The sequence below is a fragment of the Pseudonaja textilis genome, chromosome 10 (assembly GCF_049901715.1).
Source record: "Pseudonaja textilis isolate UNSWEBS1 chromosome 10, rPseTex1.2, whole genome shotgun sequence".
NCBI classification, from domain to species: Eukaryota; Metazoa; Chordata; class Lepidosauria; order Squamata; family Elapidae; genus Pseudonaja; species Pseudonaja textilis.
In genome coordinates, this window is record NC_141999.1 from 25,423,590 (window position 1) to 25,445,025 (window position 21,436).

The window sequence follows — 21,436 nt, forward strand, 5'->3', positions numbered from 1 at the left end:
AGGCTTCAGAATTCTGGGCCTTAAAGTCCCCGGAGCTTGAAGTGGCCCCGGTTGGAGAGCCCTGGGTTCGGGGGCAATTTTTAATTCTCCGTTCTCCCCCTGCGGGTGGTCTTCGCGGGTTTGGGTGGAGGTTTCTTCTTCCTCATATTTTCCATCTAGGGCAGGAGACCTCAGGGGCCGACAAAAGCCAGGGGGGCACCTAGGCGTTGGTTCCCACGCCTAAGGCGGGACTAGAACTCCCGGCCTCCTGGCTCCTCCTCTGGTAGCCAGTTCAAAATGGCCTCCTCCTTTTTTTAAGGCAGGGTCTCCAACCTTGGCGCTGAGCCTGGAGGACTTCAACTCCCAGAATTCCCAGCCAGCTTTGGAATTCTGGGAGTTGAAGTCCTCCAGGCTTCAAGCGGCCAAGGTTGGAGACCCCTACTTACGGGATACAATGTCCTTATCAACTTTGTGGGGGGCACAAAGGGTGATCTTGTATCCAGCCAGATGTTCTGAGTTTGTGTTAATTGGTACTTTTTAACTCAACTATTGATTGGCAGCCTTTGATTTTGGCTATTATAGGCTCTTGCGTCCCAGAAGCTGGGAAGGGCTGACTTTCCTCCCCACTTCCAAGGGCAAAGCCCCCCCCCCGGGCTGCCTCCAGACAACCAAGGCAGGCTGGGTCTCCCCCCCAAGGGCCACCCCAGGGTGCAAGCCATCCTTGTGGGGGGACGGGACCCTTTTGGGATCACGGGGTGGTTTCTGGCTTCTGGATGCGTCCCCCCTCAAGCGGGGGGTGGGTGGGATCTGAGCCTGGCTGATAAGGCGGCACGGAGGCGTCTCTGCTGCCAGCGGCTCAGGGCTGGCATGGAAATGGACGTCGCCGGCCAGACAGGCGGTCAGCGAGATAGCCTTTCGCCCGCCCGGCTGCTGTGGTGGACGGGCAGGAGATGGGGCGGTGGAGCAGACCGTAAATCTGAGCAGCCGGTGGTCAAGATAAGGCCAGCAGAGGCAGGCAGCCCCCTCTCGCCCAGCCCCCCTGGCCAGAGACCATCATGGCTTGCAAGCAAAGGGGGGCTTGTGCGGGTGGGGGGGGGGAACGCGGTCCTGAAAAGGGAAGACAGGGAGTCCTTAAGTTACAACTACCAGAGAGCCAGGCATTTCCATCAGTAAGAGCGAGGCTCCTTGGAGTGAGATTTGTCCCATTTTACGACCTTTCCTGCCACCGTTGTTAAGTGAATCCCTGCAGTCGTTAAACTAGTTATCCGGTCGTTAAGTGAATCTGGCTTCCCTGTTGGCTTTTCGGAAGGTTGCAAAAGGGGATCACGTGACCCCAAGGGGACGCTGCGACCTTCGTAAATATGAGTCAGTTGCCAGGCGTCTGAATTCTGATCACCTGGCCAAGGGGATGCTGCTGCAATGGTCAGAAGTGTGAAACACGGTCGTATAAGTCCCTTGTTTCAGCGCCATTGTAACTGCAAACAGTCACTAAATGAACCATTGTAAGTTGAGGACTAGCTGTACAGAAAGTCCTCGACAAAGGAGCCGAATGAAGCCCAATGTTTTTTTTCTAAGCAAGCAGTCCTCACCTTACAGCGGTTCACTTAGTGACCATACAGAGTTGCAACAGCACAGAAAAAAGGGACTGGGGACCGTTTTTCACCCTTACGACCATTGCAGCCTCCTTGTGGTTATACGTGATCAAAACACAGGCTCTTGGCCACCGGCTCGTGCTTATGACGGTCGCTATGTCCCCTGGGGGCCACGTGATCTCCTTTTGCGACCATCCGACAAGCCAAGTCAATGGGGAAACCGGATTCACTTAACGACCGTCTTAATAACTTAACATCTGCAGGGATTCAAGAAAGGTTGTAAAATGGCACAAACCTTGTTTAACAACTGTTTCATTTAGCAGTGGAAATTATGGTCGGAAGGGAGAGAGGAAGGGAGAGAAGGAAGGAAGGAGAAAAGGGAGGGAGGGAGGGAGAGAAGGAAGGAAGGAGAAAAAGAAGGGAGGGAGGGAGGGAGAGAAAGGGGGGGGAGGAGAAAAAGAAGGGAGGGAGGGAGGGAGAGAAGGGAGGAAGGAGAAGAAGAAGGGAGGGAGGGAGGGAGGAGAGAGATACAGGACTACCTCTATCTTGTCTTGCCAAGGTTGGCCGGCCGTGGTTGCAGTGAAACCCGCCCTGCCAGCCACCAAACTCGGAGAGCACCACAGCCGTCCAACCAGAGTTGGGTCAATTCTCTCCCCTTGCCCCCTTTTCAGGCTCTGAACTGGCCCTGGGTGCCAAAATCTAACACCGGCGGTGCGCTTGGCATCCCCCGATGGTGCCCAGGAATCCGTTGGCATCTCACGTGTCCATCAGCTGCGTCTTCGGAGGCCTCGCAGGTGGCACGGCTGGGCTCGGCCACTTCACACCTGCGCTTCCATCCCTGGTGGCCGTTGTGGGTCTGACACACTCTGCCTCCCGACGGAGCGCAGGGGCTTTTCGGTGGGCCTGGGCTGGCGAGTGCCAGGGCCCCCTCTGTTTGGGACCGGCCTTCCCCCGGCCTCTCCCTCCGCTGCAGCTGCTGCACCCAGGCGGCTCGTGATGTGCCGGGTGAGCCTGCCAGGCCCCCGCATGGTTATCACGGCCTGTTCCCTCCCTGGCTGCACGCCGGCAGGAGCAGCCGCCACAGCCTTCCAGCCGGAGCAGAGCTGCGGATCGATGGGGCACCTGTCCCTGGTGGAGCTGCCATAGAGACGGAGGTGGGGAGTGGGCGGGCAGCAAAAGGGGGCAGTGGGATGCGGGGCAGCCAGGAAATGGGGTCTTCTTCTGCTCTGCTGCAGACACACAACACTTCATTTAGTGCAGGGGTCCCCAAACTCGGCCACTTTAAGACGTGTGGACTTCAAACTCCCAGAATCCCCCAGCCGGCAGAGCTTACTCTCTTGCGATCCCTTCCTCTGCAATCTCTCTCCACTTTAGGAGATTGAGAGAGAGAGAAAAGCAGGCCTGGCTGGCTGGGGAATTCTGGGAGTTGAAGTCCGCAAGTCTTAAATGTGGCCAAGTTTGGGGACCTCCGGTGTAGGGTCTCCTGCTTGAGCAAGGGGTTGGACTAGAAGACCTCCAAGGTCCCTTCTAACCCCATGGTTCTATGTTCTTATGGTCTATGTCCAACCGCCTGCTCAAACAGGAGACCCTAGACCAGAGGTCCCCAAACTGGGCCGCTTCAAGACTGCCGGACTTCAACTCCCACAATCCCCCAGCACCAGCAAAGCTTACTCTCTTGCGATCCCTTCCTCTGCAATCTCTCTCCACTTTAGGAGATTGAGGGAGAGAGAAAGAAACAGACGCAGCTGGCTGGGGAATTCTGGGAGTTGAAGTCCACCAGTCTTAAAGCGGCCAAGTTTGGGGATCTCTGATTTAGTGAAACGGCCCAGGAAAAAGGGACTCAGGACCCTTTTTCACACTTACGACCATTGCAACATCCCCACCGTCACGTGATCAGAATTCAGATGCTCGGCCACGGATTCATATTTATGACGGTTGCAGCATCCTGGGGGGGGGGGATCACGTGATCCCCTTTTACGACCTTCTGAGCAGCAAAGTCAAGGAGGAATTGTGGTCATAAGTTGAGGACTATCGGTACGGTGGGGGGAGGAGGGGGGGCTGCACTGGGCAAGAGGGGAACCCGGGGGATTCCTGATCATCCCCTACCACAGGTATGCGAGCTGTAGTAGGGGGTGAGTATTCGGGAAACGGGGGGGTGGTGGGGGTGTCCCTCTTTCTCACGGTATGAAAATAGCAAATCTTGCAGTGGTTGGAAAAGCTCAGATTGCAACCCCAGGAAAAGATGGCCGGGGATGATGGGAGCTGCAGCTGGGCAACCCTCCGAGGGCCACTGGGAGCTGCCTTCCGCTTTGGCCAGTAAAGGAGGTCCTCAACTTACGACCGCCATTGAGCCCCAAATCCCCGGCGCTAAGTGGCTCGGTGGCTTTTGCACAACCTTTCTTGGCCACCCGCGGTTCAGTGAATCCCAGCAGTCGTTTAATGAGTCACATGGTTGTTAAGTGAACCAGCCTTCCCCCATTGACTTGACGTAGCAGAAGGTGGCAAAAGGGGAATCCCATAACCCAGGGACCATCGTAAATAGGAGTCACCTTCTGAATTGGGGTCTCATGACCGCAAGGAAGCCACAACCGTCGTAAGTGTGAAGAAGGATCCTGAGTCCCTTTTTCCAGCGCTGTGGCAGCTTTGAACGGTCCGCTGTAAGTCTCGGGTGACCTGTGAGCGATGACTTGACTGGAGCCACTTCCAGGAGAGCAGAGTTTTGGAACAGGGGGGCAACCCCCCCACCCCCCGCCCCGCTCCAGTTGGCCAAGGGGGCCTTGGCTCCTGCCTGAAGATCTCCCGGCTTGGGTGCTGCCTTCCGGTTTGCTCCTCCTCCTTTCCCGGGTGGCCCCAGGTGGGTTTTGCTCTTTGGGGTAACCGGCTTTGTTGACACGAGTTCTTAGAGGCCGACGGAATAGAGGCTGCAACCGACGCGGGGAAAGCAAAGGGGAGATGGGATGGACAATACGGAAGCAGGATCGGAAAGGAGGGCCTGGCCACTCCGGATAAGAGGAACACACCTAACGCCGGAGATGAGTGGCTGGACGGCGGGAGGGGGAAGGTTTGGAAAGAGGGAGGGAGGGAGGGAGGGAGGCCCGGAAGAAGTGGGGATATGAACTCTGCAACAGGTGGGCAGATTTCTGGATTAAGTAGCGTTTTCTTTCTCCTTCCCTTCCTCATCTGTTTCCTTCTGCCTCCCCTTCATTCTTCCTCCCTCTCTCCAGGTACTCCTTCCTTCATTCCTTCTTTCCTCCCTCCATCTCTTCCCTTCCTTCTTTTCATCGTCTCCTTCCTTCCTTCCTTTCTTCTTCCTTCCTTCTTCCTTCCTTCCTTCCTTCTTTCCTCCCTCCATCTCTTCCCCTTCCTTCTTTCATCGCCTCCTTCCTTCCTTTCTTCTTTCCTTCCTTCTTTCTTCCTTCCTCTTCCTCCCTCCATCTCTTCCCTTCCTTCTTTTCATCGCTTCTTCCTTCCTTCCTTTCTTCTTCCTCCTCATCTCTTCCTTCCTTCTTTCATTCTTCCTCCTTTCTTCCTCCTTCCTTCCTTCCTTCTTCCTCCCTCCTTCATTTCCTTCCTAGTTCTTTTCATCATCTGCCTGCCTGCCTGTCTCCCTTCTCTTCCCTTTTGTTTTGCAATTACAAATTCCATTAATGGGTTCTGGATCTTGCAGGCAATTCCTAACATTGCAAATGCTTACGAGTATAGCCAAGGACAGGAGGGACAGTTTAGGAGCGTCCTTCCATGCCAGACCACTGGAAACCATTCTCCCCAGTAGGCCCTCCAACCTTGGCAAAGGAAAACCTTGGGGACTGCGGGGAGGGTCCGGCCTCCCTCCTTTCTGGATGCTCCTGGGGGGACGTCCTTGGGCCAGAGAGGCCGCAGGGGCAAAGGGGACCCGGCTGGGAAGGATGCCAGCCAGGGTCCCCTCCCCTCCCAGTTGTGGGGGGGGGGGCCGGTCGGGGAAAAGACGCGGCTGACAATTTACGGGGACTGCAGCACAAAGGATGCTTGAAGAGGCTGCACTGAGCCAACCAACCAACCAAGCGGCCGTAATTATCTGTGATAATGGAGGACATTATTCAATTCCGTGCCAGAGAAAGTTCAGCGGTTGGCAGAGGACGCGGGAGAAGTTTTCAAGAAGCCACGGTGCCCTTTAGCTGTTGTTCAGCCATAGGGGTGAGCTAGGTGTGAGGGGGGCGGCGGGGGGAAGCAGCAGTGGCTCTTCCTGCAGAAAACCAGAATAAACAGGGAAAGGAGTGTGGCATTCACACGGACACAGACACAACGCGCACACGTGAAGGGGGAGCAGCGTTTGGCACAAGAGCCAGACCGTGTTTGGGAACGGAGGGAGGAGTGCAGAAAAGGGCAGAGGTCCCCTTTTGGGGGGGGGGGTCTTCTGCACAGAACTCTGACCCTCAGTGGGGCTGCTTCAGAGACCCCCTGGGAGCCTCCAGCGTAGGAGGGCAGAAACTGGGGGGGTGGGGGGCTTCCCTTTAGATCCGACTCAGTGGACACCCCACCGCTGCCCTCAGCAGCCTTTCCTCTGGTGGGAAAAGCCAAACGCTGGGAGGAGGAGGAGGAGAGGAGGAGGGGCGGGAAACCAGGGCTGGGCTGCCTCTGAATCACAGGATCCCAGGACTGAAAGGGACCTTGGAGGTCGTCTAGTCCAACCCCCCGTGCAAGTCAAGGGATCTTGCGTCATCCTGGGCAAATGGTTGTCCATTCTTTTCTTGAAATTGAGCGGCTTCGGAGGAGGGGGAGGAGGAGGAGGAGGAGGTACGGCAGTGGATGGGGCTGTCCCACAATTCCTACCTCCTCCAGCAGTCTCGTGGCCAGCAGGGATGATGGGCATTGGAACCAGGCAGCTTTGTGGGGCCTGGGGTCCTGCTCCGACCCTCAGGACCCCCAGGAGCAGGGCAGAGAGGTTTCTGGGCAGGTGGGCAATTTTGAGAGGCACTTGGGGGGTCCCGTTTTCAAAGGGCTGCCCTGACGAACACAGCCAGTCCAAAGCCCCCCCCCCACCTGAAGCCAGCAGACCCAATGAGATCTGCCCCCCACCATGTTCATAGCCCCCCACTCTTCTGGGCACACAACGTTCCAGACAGGGCTGAGCATAAAACGGCTCCCCCTCCCCAATCTCCCCCGCACCAACCTTTTTAATCTAAGGATGTCTGGGAAGTGAGTTGATGTTTCATTTCATCTCTGGGGTCTCACTGAAGATGAGTGAATTCCGCTACATCAAGAGTCGGGTGAGCAAAAGGGGGGGTGAGGGGGCTGGAGCTTGCAGGCCCCTTGGTGGGAGACCCTCCTCGTCTTTCTCCGCCAGATCTTGGCCCCTCCGAAGAAGCCTGAACTCGTTCTGTCTGAGGCTCCTTTGCCAACCGGCAACCTTTCCTTCTTGCAAGTCTCGGAGGAGAAAAGTTATTTTTAGGGATTTTTAACAGCCCTTTTTGGTGTCTTGTTTATTTATTTGCTCAAAGGAGGGTGCGAAAGCGTGCTGCATTCCTGGGGGGAGGTTGTTGCCTTTGAAAAGCGCTGCTGTTGCCGCTTGGCGTTTCTCTGGGGAGGGGGCACACAGGAACACCCCAACCCTTCCAAGTTGGCATCCTTGCCCTGCGGGGCGAGTACCCCCAGGGACCGCGCAATCTGGCCACCAGGCTTGTAAACCAGGGTTAATGTCTCCGGGCTGTGGGGACGGGCCTGCCAGTTTGTGGCGAGTCAGTCAACGGGGTTTGGAAAACCAGGGCTTAAGCGCGGTGTGTGAACTCAGTTACTCCGCTGGGTGCAGCCTGGCGCCCGGTGGGGCTATGTCTCCCAACTCCTGGGAAGGAGAGAGAGGCCTCGTGGAGACACAGCAGGCACTTGCAGGTGGCTTTTGGGCTTTGTAGTGTGGAGGGGACTGGCTGGCTGCCATCCAGGGATTCTCTGAGAAACAGGAGAACCCAGCAGAACCAGGCGCTTCTGGTCACCTGCAGAAAAGGTGCCCGCTTCTGCCAGGAGTCGGCAAGGCAAGCGGCCAGCCTGCCAGTCGCCTTGGGAAGAGAGACAGCTTTTCAGCTGCCTGGTTTAGGACAGGGGTCTCCAACCGTGGCCCCTTGAAGCTTTGCTGGCTGGGGGATTCTGGGAGTTGAAGTCCACCAGGCTTCAAGTAGCCAAGGCTGAAGAACCCTGGTTTAGAATACAGGTAGTCCTTACTTACAAAATTCACTTACTTACTTACTTACACTTACTGACCGAAGTTACAATGGCACTGAAAAAAGCAACCGTTACGACCGTTTTCCACAATTATAACTGCTGCAGCATCCCCTTGGTCACGTGATCAACGTTCAGACACTCAGCTGCCGGTTCACACTTACGGTGGCTGCCGTGTCCCTGCGGGTTGCCTGGTCCCCTTTTGCGACCTTTTGATAAGCAAACTCAACGGGGAAACCAGATTCACTGAACCACCGCGGGACCAACAGAACAGCTGCAGCGATTCACTCAACTTGGGGAAAGGAAAGGGAGGGGCAAGACTGGTGTCTTGCTTAGCAACGGAAACGTTGGGCTGGGTTGCGGTCATAAGTCAAGGACCAGCTACGGCTGTGCGAACGCGGATCGTGGCCTTCAGACTGATGAAGCTCATTTTTAGAAGGGGGGGGAGAGAAATGTGCCGCTCCTTCGGGGGGCTTTTCGTTTGTTTGATCTTTGCCACTGTCTCTGGGCTGATTTAATCTCCTTTAATGGATGTATTTTTAACTTGTTCGGCTTCTTGTGCTGTAAATTACCCAGAGAACCTGGAGGCGTAAAAATACTTCAGCTAGATTAATAATATAATATGAAAAATGATGAGTGGCGAAGGGCTGGCGTTTTGAAGGATACAGGTGGGGATGAAGTTGTTTTTTCCCCCCCGGTGGGGCTACTCCTGCCTGGCTGAAGGTTGTTGGACCCTCCTAGTGGGGGGGCATGTTTGGCCCCTGCCTTAGAGGGGTCTGGGGGGGTGTTGGGGCCCCAGAGGGTCCCAGTGAAGTCAGCAGCAGCCAATCTCCGCTGAGGCTGCAGCTGGAAACAGCTGCAGAAAAAGAGATGGGAGGCCACAGGCCTAGGAAAGGACCCCCAAAGCGGCTGCCCCCCAGGAACAGAGAAACTGAGAGGGGACCCCAAAAAGAAGCAGGAAGAAATGTGATTGGTGTGATGTGCGTTTCTCCACCTTGGCAACATTCAGATGCATGGACTTCGACTCCCAGAATCCCCCAGCCAGCAGAGGTAGAAATCCACACATCTGGCCAAGATTGAGAAATGCTGATTCAGCCCCCAACATCTGTCTGTCCCCGGTATGTTTCTCTGTATAAGTAACATGAGGAAATGCATAAAATTTCCCCTGCATAACAACCTATTCTGATTTAACAGACTTTTGCTTTTAACAGACACCCTTTCCTCACTATTGGTCCGTGAAATCAGAAGGTTACCGTAACTCAGGGGAGGCTGCTTTCTGTCCTTTGCAGAATCGGGCAATGAACTTTCCGTCTCTGGGCTCTGAACCCTCATTGGAGGAATATTTTTTCTTCCACCACCCAGCGGCTCTTTTGCGAGGAATCAAATTATATCTGCTCTCTCCCTCCCACTCCTGCACACGCATACACCAGTCTTATTGCTGATGCCAGGTATCTGGGCAGCCCCCAGCCTCTGCTTTGCCTGTCACGCTCTCCCCACCCCGCCAATCTAACCCCAAACTCTGACTTAAACACACGCACTCCTGCCACGTTGCCTCCCCTTTGCCCAGTTGCTGGGCAGACTTAAAGCCAGAAAAGCATTTTTGCATCTCACGCTGCAAAGAGTCGATGCCGGCGCCTTCTCCCCCCCACCTTCCCTTTAAGAGGATGGAGATCAGTTGGGAGACAAGAAGAGAGAAATTGTGCTCGATTGCAAGACATGGAAATGACGCCGAGACACACTCAGACGGGCGTGGCGGGAAAGAGAGGATGGAGACGCAGCGGCTGCTGCTGCTGCTGCTGCTCGGAAGTTCTTCCCCTTTGCTCTTCCCGCAACATCTGCCGGGCATCCCCAGAGCCCCATCTGGGGACAAGTAACATTGGGGGAGAAGCCACGGGAAGAACCTGGCTGAGTCTGGGGAGCATTTCCATTGCTAAGCAAGGCCGTTGTTAAGCGAGCCGCCTCTCATTTTACATCCCGTGAGAGGCAACTCCCTGAAAAGCCGCCTCACTTAGCGACGGAAATGTTGGACTCAGTCGTGGTCGTAATTTGAAGACTGCCTGTAGCACAACGAAGGAACAATCCGGGCCGAGGTTGACGTCCTTTTGGGAGGGTTCTGGCCTGGGGGGGGGGGTTTGCGAGCGGCCCAAAATTCTGCAGCATCCTCTGATGGGGTCCCTTCTGGATGCTCTGGACGATGCAGGACCAAACGAAGCTCTCCAGACCGCTGGACCAGCCAAGCCCAATTGGAGGCAGAAAGGAGGCGTGTGAGTCACTCTGTCGCGCCAAGCCATGGTTTGATCCGGCTAGTCAAGTCTGCCTTCAGGAAGGCTGAGCGGAGGTTCTGGAACCTCCGGGGAATAGTCAGTCTAAATAGAGCTGGAAGTGCTAATTATTCCCCATTGGGAGGCGTGGGGGCGGGGGCACCAGGCCTCCTGCCCCGTCTGGCACCCACTTGGCATGGTTCGCGTCCCTGGGGCTCACGACTCCTTCCTTCCTTGGGCATCTGGGCCCATCTGGGGACCACAGGTGTGGCAGCTGTGCCAGGGCCGGCCTGGAGGATTGGAGGCCCGGGGTGCCCGTCAGCCTCTCGGGCAGGGGGACAGCCTGGGCTTCTGGCCTGCCTGGCCTCCGGTTGGCCCAGGCTGCTCTGTCACTTGGGGGCCCGGAATTGGAGCCCCCCCCTCTCGGTTCCTGATCGGGCGCTTTATCTTTGTAGGCAGAGGGGCAGAGTCGGCACGTGGGCTGGTGGGCACAAGGTTGGCAAAGGCTCACACTCGGGTTCGAATCCCCTCCCTGCCCCAAGAAGTCCCTGGAGCTGGAAGGTCCACCGGGAACCGCCCTGTGCTCAGGGGACCCCCCCTCCTCGCTCTTGGGGCCCGCTTGCTTCCTTTTCCCCATTGCTTCCTGGGAGAGGGGGGGGCTTTAAAAACGATGCCCAGCGGTCAGCCCATGCGGGAGAAAACCCCGCAAGGCTCTTGGAGCAGCCGCTGAGCCGGCTCACCGCGATTGGACGCCTGCCCGGGGGCTGGGGAGCTGTCCGGTGCTGAAGGGGGGGTCTTTGGGGTCCTGACTCCACCCCTCCCAGGAACACCGGTTGGGTGGGGCTCTTCCCGCAAGCTCCGGCTTTAATCCGGCGCGTACTGAATGCGGCTCTTGGCTGGGGGATCCCCGCTTTAAGCCTTGCGCTTTTCCACTCGCTTTACGCCAAGAGTGTAGCGGGGCTAAGCCGCTCAGCGTCTCTCTGGATTGCAGCAGCTGGGAAAACCTACATCCCGGGGAGGGGGCTCGATCCGGCTCCCTAATTCTCAGCCAGGGGCCCGCGGGTGGAGGGGCAGCCCAGTCCGGGTTACCTGCGGTTTGCAGGGTGCAAAGTTGTACATCTTGGTCGACTAATTCTGCAGTTTACCCAACCCTTCCGATCTTCCTGGGTTCGGGCAATTCCTCCAGCTTCAAGGAACGGAGGCATCCGCAGCAGGGCCAGAAAGTCCAGAGGGATGCAGTCCAGGGTCCCTGGTCTTGTCCCGAGTTCAGATTGAGCAGTTGCGGTTATACCTGCCATCCTCTTTTGCTTCCTAGTTGGGCCTTGAAACTTCTGCAAGGAAACCTCCCAGCTCAGAGATCATCACAGACCCCACCATCCTTTTGGGGTGATATGCTGATGAGCCCAAATGGTGCCAGTCCTAGGAGTATTGAGAGGTTTCTAGCAATAAGGGGAGGGGGAGGAGGAATTGCCTGGTCTGGGGCTCAGTCGATCTCCTTGGAAGGGGGACCCCGGGGCTCATGGCCGCAGGCGTGAAAACACCAAGCTAGTGCCGGCAATTGCACGACAGTCATTTCCCCTGGTGTGCGGTTCCCCTGGCGACAGAGTTTCGTTTGCATAGTTTGGGCTGTTAAAAGAAACGTCCCCCTCTTTGCAACCTTTCAAAATCATTTTGAAAAGCTATTTATTCTCGGGAGCCCTCTCCTCAAGATTTTACGGCGCCCCTTAGTCAAAACCACCTTTTTAACTTCAAAGTTTGGTTTGATTTAAGCGTAATTTGTCTTTTATTAGTTATTAAGTTGTTAATATATTAGGAAGACGATCAGCTGTCTGGAGAAGGCTTTTCCTTTCTCTGAGCACGGTTAAATAAGCCTAATCATTACCCTCCTCGCTTTCTTCCTCCCTTCCGTCATTAGCTTCGAAAACGCCTCTTTTAATAGCCCTGGGATCTAGTCTTCTAAATTCCTTCATTAGCCGTACCTGGAGGATGTCAAAAAAAAAAAAAAGAAAAAATCGGCTCAGCAGAATGGAGAAGAAGCAAATTCTTGTTAAAGTCCAATAAAAAATCCTGCTGTGTAAAAATCTTGGGAAAATACCTGGTATTTAGTGCTTCACTGCTGCAAAGGAAATCATTTTTGAAAATATCACTTGATTGGGTCCGATTCTTCTTCTCTTTTTAAAAAAAAGGGGGGGTATGGGTTGATTTCTTGGTGACAATGAACAGAAGGACCTAAAGTTTCCTTAAAACGAATTCCAGGTATGGATCTCAATCAGGCGGCTTTTGACCCGGCCGTGTGTGTCCTCTCTGTAGCTGTCTGTCCGTCGGTCGGTTGTCGGTTTGACAGCTGCTACCTAGTTGTCAGTCAGGGATGGGTGGCGCCCGTGTTGAGGTGGCGCCAGGGGCCACTGCATGACCTCGGGGACCCGGCCTCCAGATGAACGGTGCCTTCCATCCCATAATCCCCGGCCGCCTGGCCTAGTGCTTTGCTTGGGGTCAGAGACCCACACGGGTGTGCAAGAAAGCTAATGGCCACCTGCCACGCTTGCTCTCCAGCAACAAACACACTCCAGGAAGTCCTCAGCTTATGACCACAACTGAGCGCAAAATGTCTGTTGCTAAGTGAGACAGCGGTTGAGTGAAGTTTTGCCCCATCTTGTGACTTTTCTTGACACTGTTGTTAAGTGAATCGCTGCAGTTGTCAAGTTAGTAAGATGGTTGTTAAGTGAACCTGGCTTCCCCATTGACTTTGCTCGTCAGAAGGTCAGGGAAGGGGATCACATGACCCCAAGGGGACACTGCGACCGTCGTAAGTACGTGCCAATTGCCAAGCGGCTGGATTTGGATCACGTGACCACGGGGATGCTGCAACGGTTGTAATCATGAGAAACCGTCATAAATCACTTGTTTCCAGTGCCGTTGTAACTTCAAATAGTCACTAAATAAATAGTTGTAAGCCTTTTTCATACAACGGCAGGTAGAGGTCCCACAGGTAGACCAGTGTGCCTGTGTCAGGCGTGAAAGACCAGGTCCGCAAGGGAAGGTGCAGTTCAGCTACTCTATTGCCAAAGGGCTTTGCGCAGGAATCTTCTCCGTTCAGGGTCAGCCTCTGCTTAGAATTTGATGAGTCCACTTGTGGCTACGTGGGGGTTCTAGGCCGATCCCTCTTTTGTCTCCGCCCCCCCCCAGGTCCTTCCACACCTTCTCCTACAGTCTAATCCCCCTTTGAAAGCCTTCCGGTGCTCTGGCGCTCCTACGGGGAGCACCAAATTCCCTACCCTTAGGGCTAAGGCGGGCTGGCTCTCATTTGATCCCTGATCCTTTGAAGTCGGGGCCAGCTCTGAGACCGGGGTCCTGGGGAGAGGTGCAGTCGAAGCGCCTTTCTAATCTTTTGCTGCTTCGTTTTGTCTGCCCAGGGCCTCCCCAGGTACGGTGCGTGCCAGTATCATGGAAAAGCTTTTCTTGCCTCTTTTGATGCTTGGCACCATGGCGAAAGCTCAGCACTGCCCCGGCCGCTGCATCTGCCAGAACATCTCCCCGACGTTGACCATGCTGTGCGCCAAGACGGGCCTCCTCTTCGTGCCAGCCACCATCGACCGGCGCACGGTGGAGCTGCGCCTGACGGACAACTTCATCACCGTCATCCGCCGGAAGGACTTCTCCAACATGACCAACTTGGTGCACCTCACCCTCTCGCGCAACACCATCAGCCAGATCCTGCCCTTTGCCTTCGCCGACCTGCGTGCCTTACGGGCCCTGCACATGAACAGCAACCGGCTGGCCCTCCTGAAGCAGGAGCACTTCCGGGGACTGACCAACCTCCGGCACCTCATCCTGGGGAACAACCAGATCAGCCACATCGAGGCCTCCTGCTTCGACGAGTTCCTCTCCACCGTGGAAGACCTGGACCTCTCCTACAACAACCTGGAGGCCCTGCCGTGGGAGGCCATCGGCCAGATGGTCAGCCTCAACACCCTCACCCTGGACCACAACCTCATCGACCACATCGCGGAGGGCACCTTCTCCCAGCTCCAGAAGCTGGTCAGGCTGGACATGACCTCCAACCGGCTGCAGAAGCTGCCTCCGGACAACCTCTTCCTGAGGGCTGAAGTGCTGGCCAACGTCCGCGGGACTCACCCATCCACCTTGACCATCAGCTTTGGGGGCAACCCGCTGCACTGCAACTGCGAGCTGCTGTGGCTGCGGAGGCTCACGCGGGAGGACGACCTGGAGACCTGCGCCTCCCCAGAGCACCTGATGGATAAGTACTTTTGGTCGATCCCCGAGGAGGAGTTCATCTGCGAGCCGCCCCTCATCACCCGCCAGTATTCCAGCAAGGCCTTCATCATGGAGGGCCAGGGGGTCAGCCTGAAGTGCAAGGCTGTGGGGGACCCGGAACCTTCCATCCACTGGATCGCGCCCGACGGCAAACTCATCCACAACACCACCCGGGCCACCGTCTACGAGAACGGCACACTGGACATCTTCATCACCACCTTGAAGGACAACGGCGTCTTCACCTGCATCGCCTCCAACGCGGCCGGGGAAGCCACGGCCCACGTGGACGTCTGCATCGTCCCTCTGCCCCTGCTGGTCAACAACACCGGCCACATGAAGGAGCCGGACCCGGGCTCCTCCGACATCACCACCTCCGCCAAATCGGGCTCCAACGAAACCAAGAACCACCAGGACAGGAAGATCGTAGCGGCGGAACTGACCTCTACTTCCGTGGTCATCCACTGGCCGTCCGAACGGCACATCCCAGGTATCCGGATGTACCAGATCCAGTACAACAGCTCCTTGGATGACTCGCTGGTCTACAGGTGAGTAGGATGGTCCTTGACTTACGACCACAATTGAGCCCGGAATGTCCATTTGCTAATCAGGTTGTTAAGTGAGTTTTGCCACAGTTGTTAAGGGAATCCCTGCAATTGTTCCGTTGGTCCTACAGTTGTTAAGTGAATCTGGCTTCCCCGTTGACTTGGGTGGTCAGAAGGTCTCAAAAGGGGATCACGTGACCCCCCCAAGGGGACGCTGCGGCCGTCATAAGTACGAGTCAGTTGCCAAGCATCTGGCTGTGGGGATGCGGCAGTGGCCATACGTGTGAAACACAGTCACAAGTCCTTTTTTTCAGTGCCGTTGTAACTTAGGTGCTGGGCACCAGGCCCTACGGCTTCCTGTCTCGCCCTCCCCCACTGGATGGGGGGAGGGTGAGCAAGGGTGGGGGGAGGCCCAGCTTTGCACGTCTTCCAGGTAAATCTCAGCCCTGCCAGGCGAAGAGTGGGGGAGGGGGAGTTTCTGTTTGTGGTCTCAGGTGGGAGATGGAGAGAAAGGGGCACGGAAGGGAGGGGGAAGAGGGGGAGGGGGAGGGGCTGCACGTGTGGAAGGAAGGAGCGGGAATTCCTGCCGGACCCTGCAGGGGAGGGGGAGGAGGCTGGCAGGGAGGGAGGGAGGGAGCAGCAGCTCCCAGATTCAGGGGTCCTTCGTGAGGGTCCCTCTCTCAGCCCCAGATATGGGGGAGGATTCCAGCTGCCAATGGCTTTGGGGAGGGGGCTGGGCAAAGCCGCTGTGTTGGGACCAGCCCAGCAGTGTTGCAACCCCTCAGAGGAGGCATTCTCCCTCCCTCCCTTCCTCCCCTCTTTCCTTCCCTTCCCCCTCCTCTTCCTTCCTTCCCCTCTCCCCCTCCCTCCCTCCTTCCCTCCTCCCCTCTCTTTCCTTCCCTCCTTCCCCTCTCTTTCCTTCCTCCTTCCCCTCTTTCCTTCCCTTCCTTTCCTTTCCTTCCCTCCTTCCTCCTCTCCTTCCCCTCTCTTTCTTCCTTCCCTCTCCTTCCTCTCTTTTCCTTCCCCCCTCTCTTTCCTTCCCTCTCTTTCCTTCCTCTTTCCTCTCTCCTTCCTCCCCTCCTCTCTTTCTTCCCTCCTTCCCCTCTCTTTCCTTCCCTCCCCTCTCTTTCCTTCCTCCTTCCCCTCTCTTTCCTTCCTTCTTTCCTCTCTCTTCCTTCCCTCCTTCCCCCTCTTTCCTTCCCTCCTTCCCCTCTCTTTCCTTCCCTCCTTCCCCTCTCTTTTCCTTCCCCTCCCTCTCTCCCTTCCCTCTCCCCTCTCTTTCCTTCCTCCTTCCCCTCTCTTTCCTTCCCTTTCCCCCTCTCTTTCCTTCCCTCTTTCCTCTCTCTTTCCTTCCCTCCCCTCTCTTTCCTTCCTCCTTCCTCCTTCCCCCTCTCTTCCTTCCCTCCTTCCCCTCTCTTTCCTTCCCTCCTTCCCCCTCTCTTTCCTTCCTTCTTTCCTCTCTCTTTCCTTCCTCTTCCCCTTCCTTCCCTCCTTCCCCTTCCCCTCTTTCCTTCCTCCTTCCCCCTCTTCCTTCCCTCCTTCCCTCTCTTTCCTTCCTTCTTTCCTCTCTCTTTCCTTCCCTCCTTCCCCTCTTTCCTCCTCCTTCCCCTCTCTCTTCCTCCTTCCCTCTCTTTCCTTCCCTCCTCTCTCTTTCCTTCCTCTTTCCCCTCTCTTTCCTTCCTCCTTCCCCTCTTTCCTTTCCTTCTTTCCTCTCTCTTTTTCCCTCCTTCTCTCTTTCCTTCCTCCTTCCCTCTCTTTCCTTCCTCCCTCCCTCTCTTTCCTTCCTCCTTCCCTCTCTTTTCTTCCCTCCCTCCCCTCTCTTTCCTTCCCTCCTTCCCCCTCTTTCCTTCCCTTCTTTCCTCTCTTTCCTTCCCTCCTTCCCCTCTCTCTTTCCTTCCCTCCCTCCCCTCTCTTTCCTTCCCTCCTTCCCCCTCTCTTTCCTTCCCTCCCTCCCCTCTCTTTCCTTCCCTCCCTCCCCTCTCTCTTTCTCTGCCCCTCCCTCCCTCTTTCCTTTCCACCCCTCCCTCCCTCGCTCTCTCTTTCTCCTTTCTGCCCTTGAAAAGTCCACCCCTTTCGCGCTTCCTGCCAGCTGCAACAGAGACGTGTCTCAAATGGGGGTGGGGCTTGCCCACCCTGAGAGCAATGGCTTATGTGGAAGCGAAGACCCTTGAGGAGCCCTGGGTTCAAGGCCACTCAGTCGGAAAAGGAAGGGCCACGACCAGCCTGGGGGGGGCAAGGAGAGACGCGAGAGGAAGAGAACCATTGGCCGTAGCTGCAGTGCCCCATCCACCCGGCCCCCAACTGGCCCTCTGCCCTCCCCATCCGCCCCGCCACGCCCTCCACGCCCCGTGCCCTTCCCCTTGCTCCAGAGCAGGAAGTGGGTGCCGGGTGAGGTGGGGCCTGGGGGGGCCTCGCCTTCCTTCCAGTCACAGTGGCTGCCCATCCTGGAGGCCACCAGGGCAGCTTCCACGGTCTTTCCTCCGCGTTGACCCTGCCCACCCCCAAGATTGCCTCCTGCTGCCCCTCCCCCATTTGCTAACTGACTGCCCTGCTGAAGTGCCGTCCTCTCCCCCCGGGGGCACCACGACCCCCCCACCCCACCCAGCTCTGCTTCTGGGCCCCAGATCTTCTCCTGGACGGTCCACATCTGGGCATCTGTTGGGGCGCTGGGCATCTCTGCCAGGAGGGGCTCTGAGGCAGAAGGGGAGAAGGGATCTCTGGGGGGGGGGGGATTCCTGCAAGGGGTGGGGCCTCCCTAGGAGGCAGGTGGGAAGGGAGGCCAGAAAGGGGCCTGGACTTCGGCTCTTCTCCTGTCCTGTCCTTCTTCTGCCCCAGAGCACAACTGCGTTGGCGGCGGAGGAGACAGATGTCCCCTCTCTGTCTGTCTGTCTGTCTGTCTCTGGACGTCCACCAATCCATCCACCCATCTACCTAACTAATCTATCATCTGCCTGTCTGTCTGTCTTATCTATCTATCCGTCTAACTATCATCCATTCCTCCACCTGTCCAACCTACCACCCATCCATCATTATCAAATCTATCAAATTTAGACACTGCCCACCTCACTATCCAAGTGGGCAATTTACAAATACAAACGATAATAACTCTACAACAAGAAACAGGATTAAAATCAGAATTAAAACTCTGCAAAATAAAAAAAAGACCAAAGCTAATAGGGAAGTCAAGAAGATTTCTTTTAAAAAAACAGAAGGAGCACCCACAAATCCCCCCCCGAGTTATGTGCCACTCTCCGACACACACACACCCAGGCTAGTTGAGGGCACAGCCTGGTCTCTGCTGCCTTCCGGAGACCCAAGAGGGGATGACAATGGGAGAACCAAGCGACCCTGGGTTGCAAGTTTCTAGACCTTGGGAGGAGCCATCGGCTCTCTGGTCCGGAAGGAAGTCAGCTGACCTTCCAAGGACCGGAAGCTCCTAAGACCCTCCCCGTTTCCCTTGTCAAAATCCAGGGGTCCCCCACAGGGCTGGGGAAGGGGGGATCTGTTCTCACAGGCACATCGCCAGAAAGCAGAGGTTGATGAAGGCTGGCCGGAGAGCCCGAGGGATGGCTGGCACGGAGGGGGACCCCAGATGTCTGGCCTCCTTCCCTGGGGGGTTTAGGAGGCTTAGGATGCGTGGGTCAGGATTCCAGCAATCGCTCTAATTAAATCATGGATTAAGTCGTAAATCAGCCAAACGTCCATCAACTTCATCAGAGGCGACATCCTGGCCCTGCCCTGCATGAAGCCGACTCTGGCCCAGGTCATTTACAGGCCCCTGTGACCCCGTTTCCCCCCCTCCCCCCCGGGTGTGTCATAAATCACGTTCTGAGCACCGTCACGGGCTGGGTGTCATCTCCCATTAAATATGTTGGCGGGCAAAAGCTCTGGTAGTTGAGTTACAGTCTTTTAAAGACAAAGAGTTGGAAGGTACTTCCGCTTGCAAACTGCTCTTCCAGATTCCCTTCTCCCCGACCATTTTTTAATTTTTATGGCAACTACTAAAACAGACACAGGAATGTGTGATGAGTTGACGTGTCCTCCCGGTGGTCTCACTCCCCTTCTCTGCCCCCCCCCCCACGGATGATCCCTTCATCCAGCAAGACCTTCTTGGTGAACGACTTGGCCGCCGGCCGGGAATACGACCTGTGCGTCTTGGCAGTGTACGACGACGGCGTGACCTCCCTGACGGCGACTCGGGTAGTGGGCTGCGTGCAATTCACCACCGAGGGGGAGAGCGCCCAGTGCCACTCGCTCCACACCCAGTTCCTGGGGGGCACCATGATCATCATCCTGGGGGGCATCATCGTGGCCTCGGTGCTGGTCTTCATCATCATCCTCATGATCCGCTACAAGGTCTACAGCGGGCAGGAGGAGCAGAAGAAGGCGGCCAGGGTCAGCAACGTCTACTCGCAGACCAACGGCAGCCACCCGCAGCCCAGCACCAGCACGCTGCCCCCCTCGGCCTCCAAAATCGGGGAGGACAAGTACGAGACCCTCCAGGAGGTTGCTTCCAAGGACCCCCGGCTGGGCGGGGGCAGCAGGGGCGATGCCCCCCATGGGCCAGACGTCCCCTTGACCGAGCTGGAGAAGAGGGCGGCAGCGCAGAGGAGCCCCGATCTCCAAACCGTGGCGGTCCTGACTTCGGAAGAAGGACAGCGGGAGGTCAGGAGGGCCGGCTCCTCGGTCTCCCTGTGCCTCCTCAGAGACCCCGGGGGCACCCCCCAGCTCCGGGCCAAACCGGGCAGCAGCGAGTCGGGGTCTTTCCCCCGCGCGCTCTCCAGGACTCGGCACCACCGCCATTCCTTCGACGGGGATTACGCGCTCTTCCAGAGTCACAGCTACCCCCGCCGCACACGGACAAAGCGCCACATGTCCACCTCTCAGTTGAACTCGGCGGAGTCTCCCTTGAGTCACAGGCGGGTTACTTTCGGCAGCACGGAGTGGATGCTGGAAAGCACAGTCTGAGGGGGGGTGGGGGGTGGGGCGAGGAGGTGGCACAGGGGCTGCCAGACGCACAGGTTTGGGGTGCAGCAACCCGGGAAGGAGAGAAGGGGGGAGAGGAAAGGCCAGGCGAAGGGGTCTCTTTCCTGGGCAACGGCCGGTGGGCAGACTTTCGGCAGCGGTGCCTTAGCCGAGCCCCTCCCCAGCAGAAGAGCAGGCAAGGAGGGGAGTGAGCGAGAAGAGGTGGGGTGGGGGGGTTGCAGCGCCCAGAGGGAAGGGCTGGGGTGGGGTGGAGCCAAGGAGAGGCGCATATGCACAGAGGAGGTTTAAACAAAAGGCTTATGCATTCGTCCCTGTTCCAGTGAAAAAGGCCAGGACAAGCCGAGATCCAGAGGGAAAAGAGCACAAGGCAGGGGTGGCGTTAGGGTGGCGGGAGGGGGAGGAGGAGGAGGAGGAGGAGTGTGGGGGGGTCTCCCCAACGCCCTGCCCAGGATCTGGGGGTGAAACCCACCCGGTCGCTCTATTTATTGTATCTGGCTGGTCTAGATCAACAAAAAAGATACGTGTTTGATGTGTTCATTATCAGAAAAGTCATTTGAACTCTTGGACCCCCCCGCCCCCCCCTTCCTGTCCTGGTTTCCTCTTGTGGACCCCTCCCCTTCCCCCCCCCCAAACTCTGCTCCCCCAGAACTCCACAGGGGTCCCTTCATTGGCCTCCCTGCCCCGAAATACGGATAATCCCGGATCCCCGGCCCCCTCCATCCGCCCCCTCAAAGAGAGCTTCTCCCCCCTCTGATGCTTCCTGAACCCCCAAAGTATTTCCCAGCACAAGAACCCCCCTTCTCTTTGACGCCCCTCCCCAATTCACCCCACCACCCCCGCCTCCTCCTACAAAACCCCGAGGTTCCTCAAGGCCCAAATCTTCGACCATTGAACGTTCGTTTTTCATGAACCGCCTATACCGGCGACCCCGACCCGTTCCTGTTGCCCCCCCACCCCCCTTGTCTACCCCTCCCAGTTTTTCCCAGCACCCCCCAGTTCCCCCTCCCTCCATCACAGAGTGAGGCTGCTTTTTGGAGGTGATTAAATCTTTTGTGTGTGACCTGCAGCCGTCTCATTATGCTTCTTCCTGGGGGGGGTCCAGGGAGGGAAATTGAGGTGGGGGGGCCTGGACTGGCTTGGAGGTGGGGGAGGGGCGACCAGAAGGGAAGCGCCAACGTGGCTGTAGGAAAAAAAAACCTGAAAACTGTTTTCATTGGAATGCAGCAAAATAATGAGGTGTGTTTTAGAATAGTCTTGAATAGTGTTTTCGAACCCATATTTCTCCACCTTGGCTACTCTATGATGGTGGACTTCCCAGAATTCCCCATGGATGGATGGATGGGGAATTCTAGGAGTCGAAGTCTATCCATCTCACTTGCCCAGGTTGAGAAACACTGACATATCCCACCCCCCCTCTCTCTTTATATATATAGATGTATGTATATATGTGTGTGTGTATGTATGTATGTATGTACAATGTATGTATGTATATATATATATGCGTGTGTGTGTGTGTGTGTGTGTGCATGTGTGTGTATAATCTCTCTATTTATTATCTATTTCTATCCATCCATCCATCATCTCTCTATCATCTCTATATTTATCATCCATC

General features: G+C 56.5%; 1 protein-coding gene across 2 annotated transcripts in view; it reads left to right on the forward strand.

Moving 5' to 3' along the window:
- Positions 1 to 19,917, forward strand: part of LOC113454854 (leucine-rich repeat and fibronectin type III domain-containing protein 1-like) — a 32,788-nt gene extending 12,871 nt beyond the window's left edge. The window contains exons 1-2 of one of the 2 annotated variants that reach the window (XM_087939340.1): positions 13,436 to 14,839; positions 18,919 to 19,917. In XM_087939340.1, coding sequence (XP_087795466.1) covers positions 13,466 to 14,839; positions 18,919 to 19,806 — 2,262 coding nt within the window. In that variant the 5' untranslated portion in view covers positions 13,436 to 13,465 and the 3' untranslated portion in view covers positions 19,807 to 19,917. Of the gene's footprint in view, positions 1 to 13,434; positions 14,846 to 18,918 lie in introns of those variants that run through there. The other variant, XM_087939339.1, reaches the window with a different exon arrangement.
- Positions 19,918 to 21,436: the final 1,519 nt, after the last annotated feature.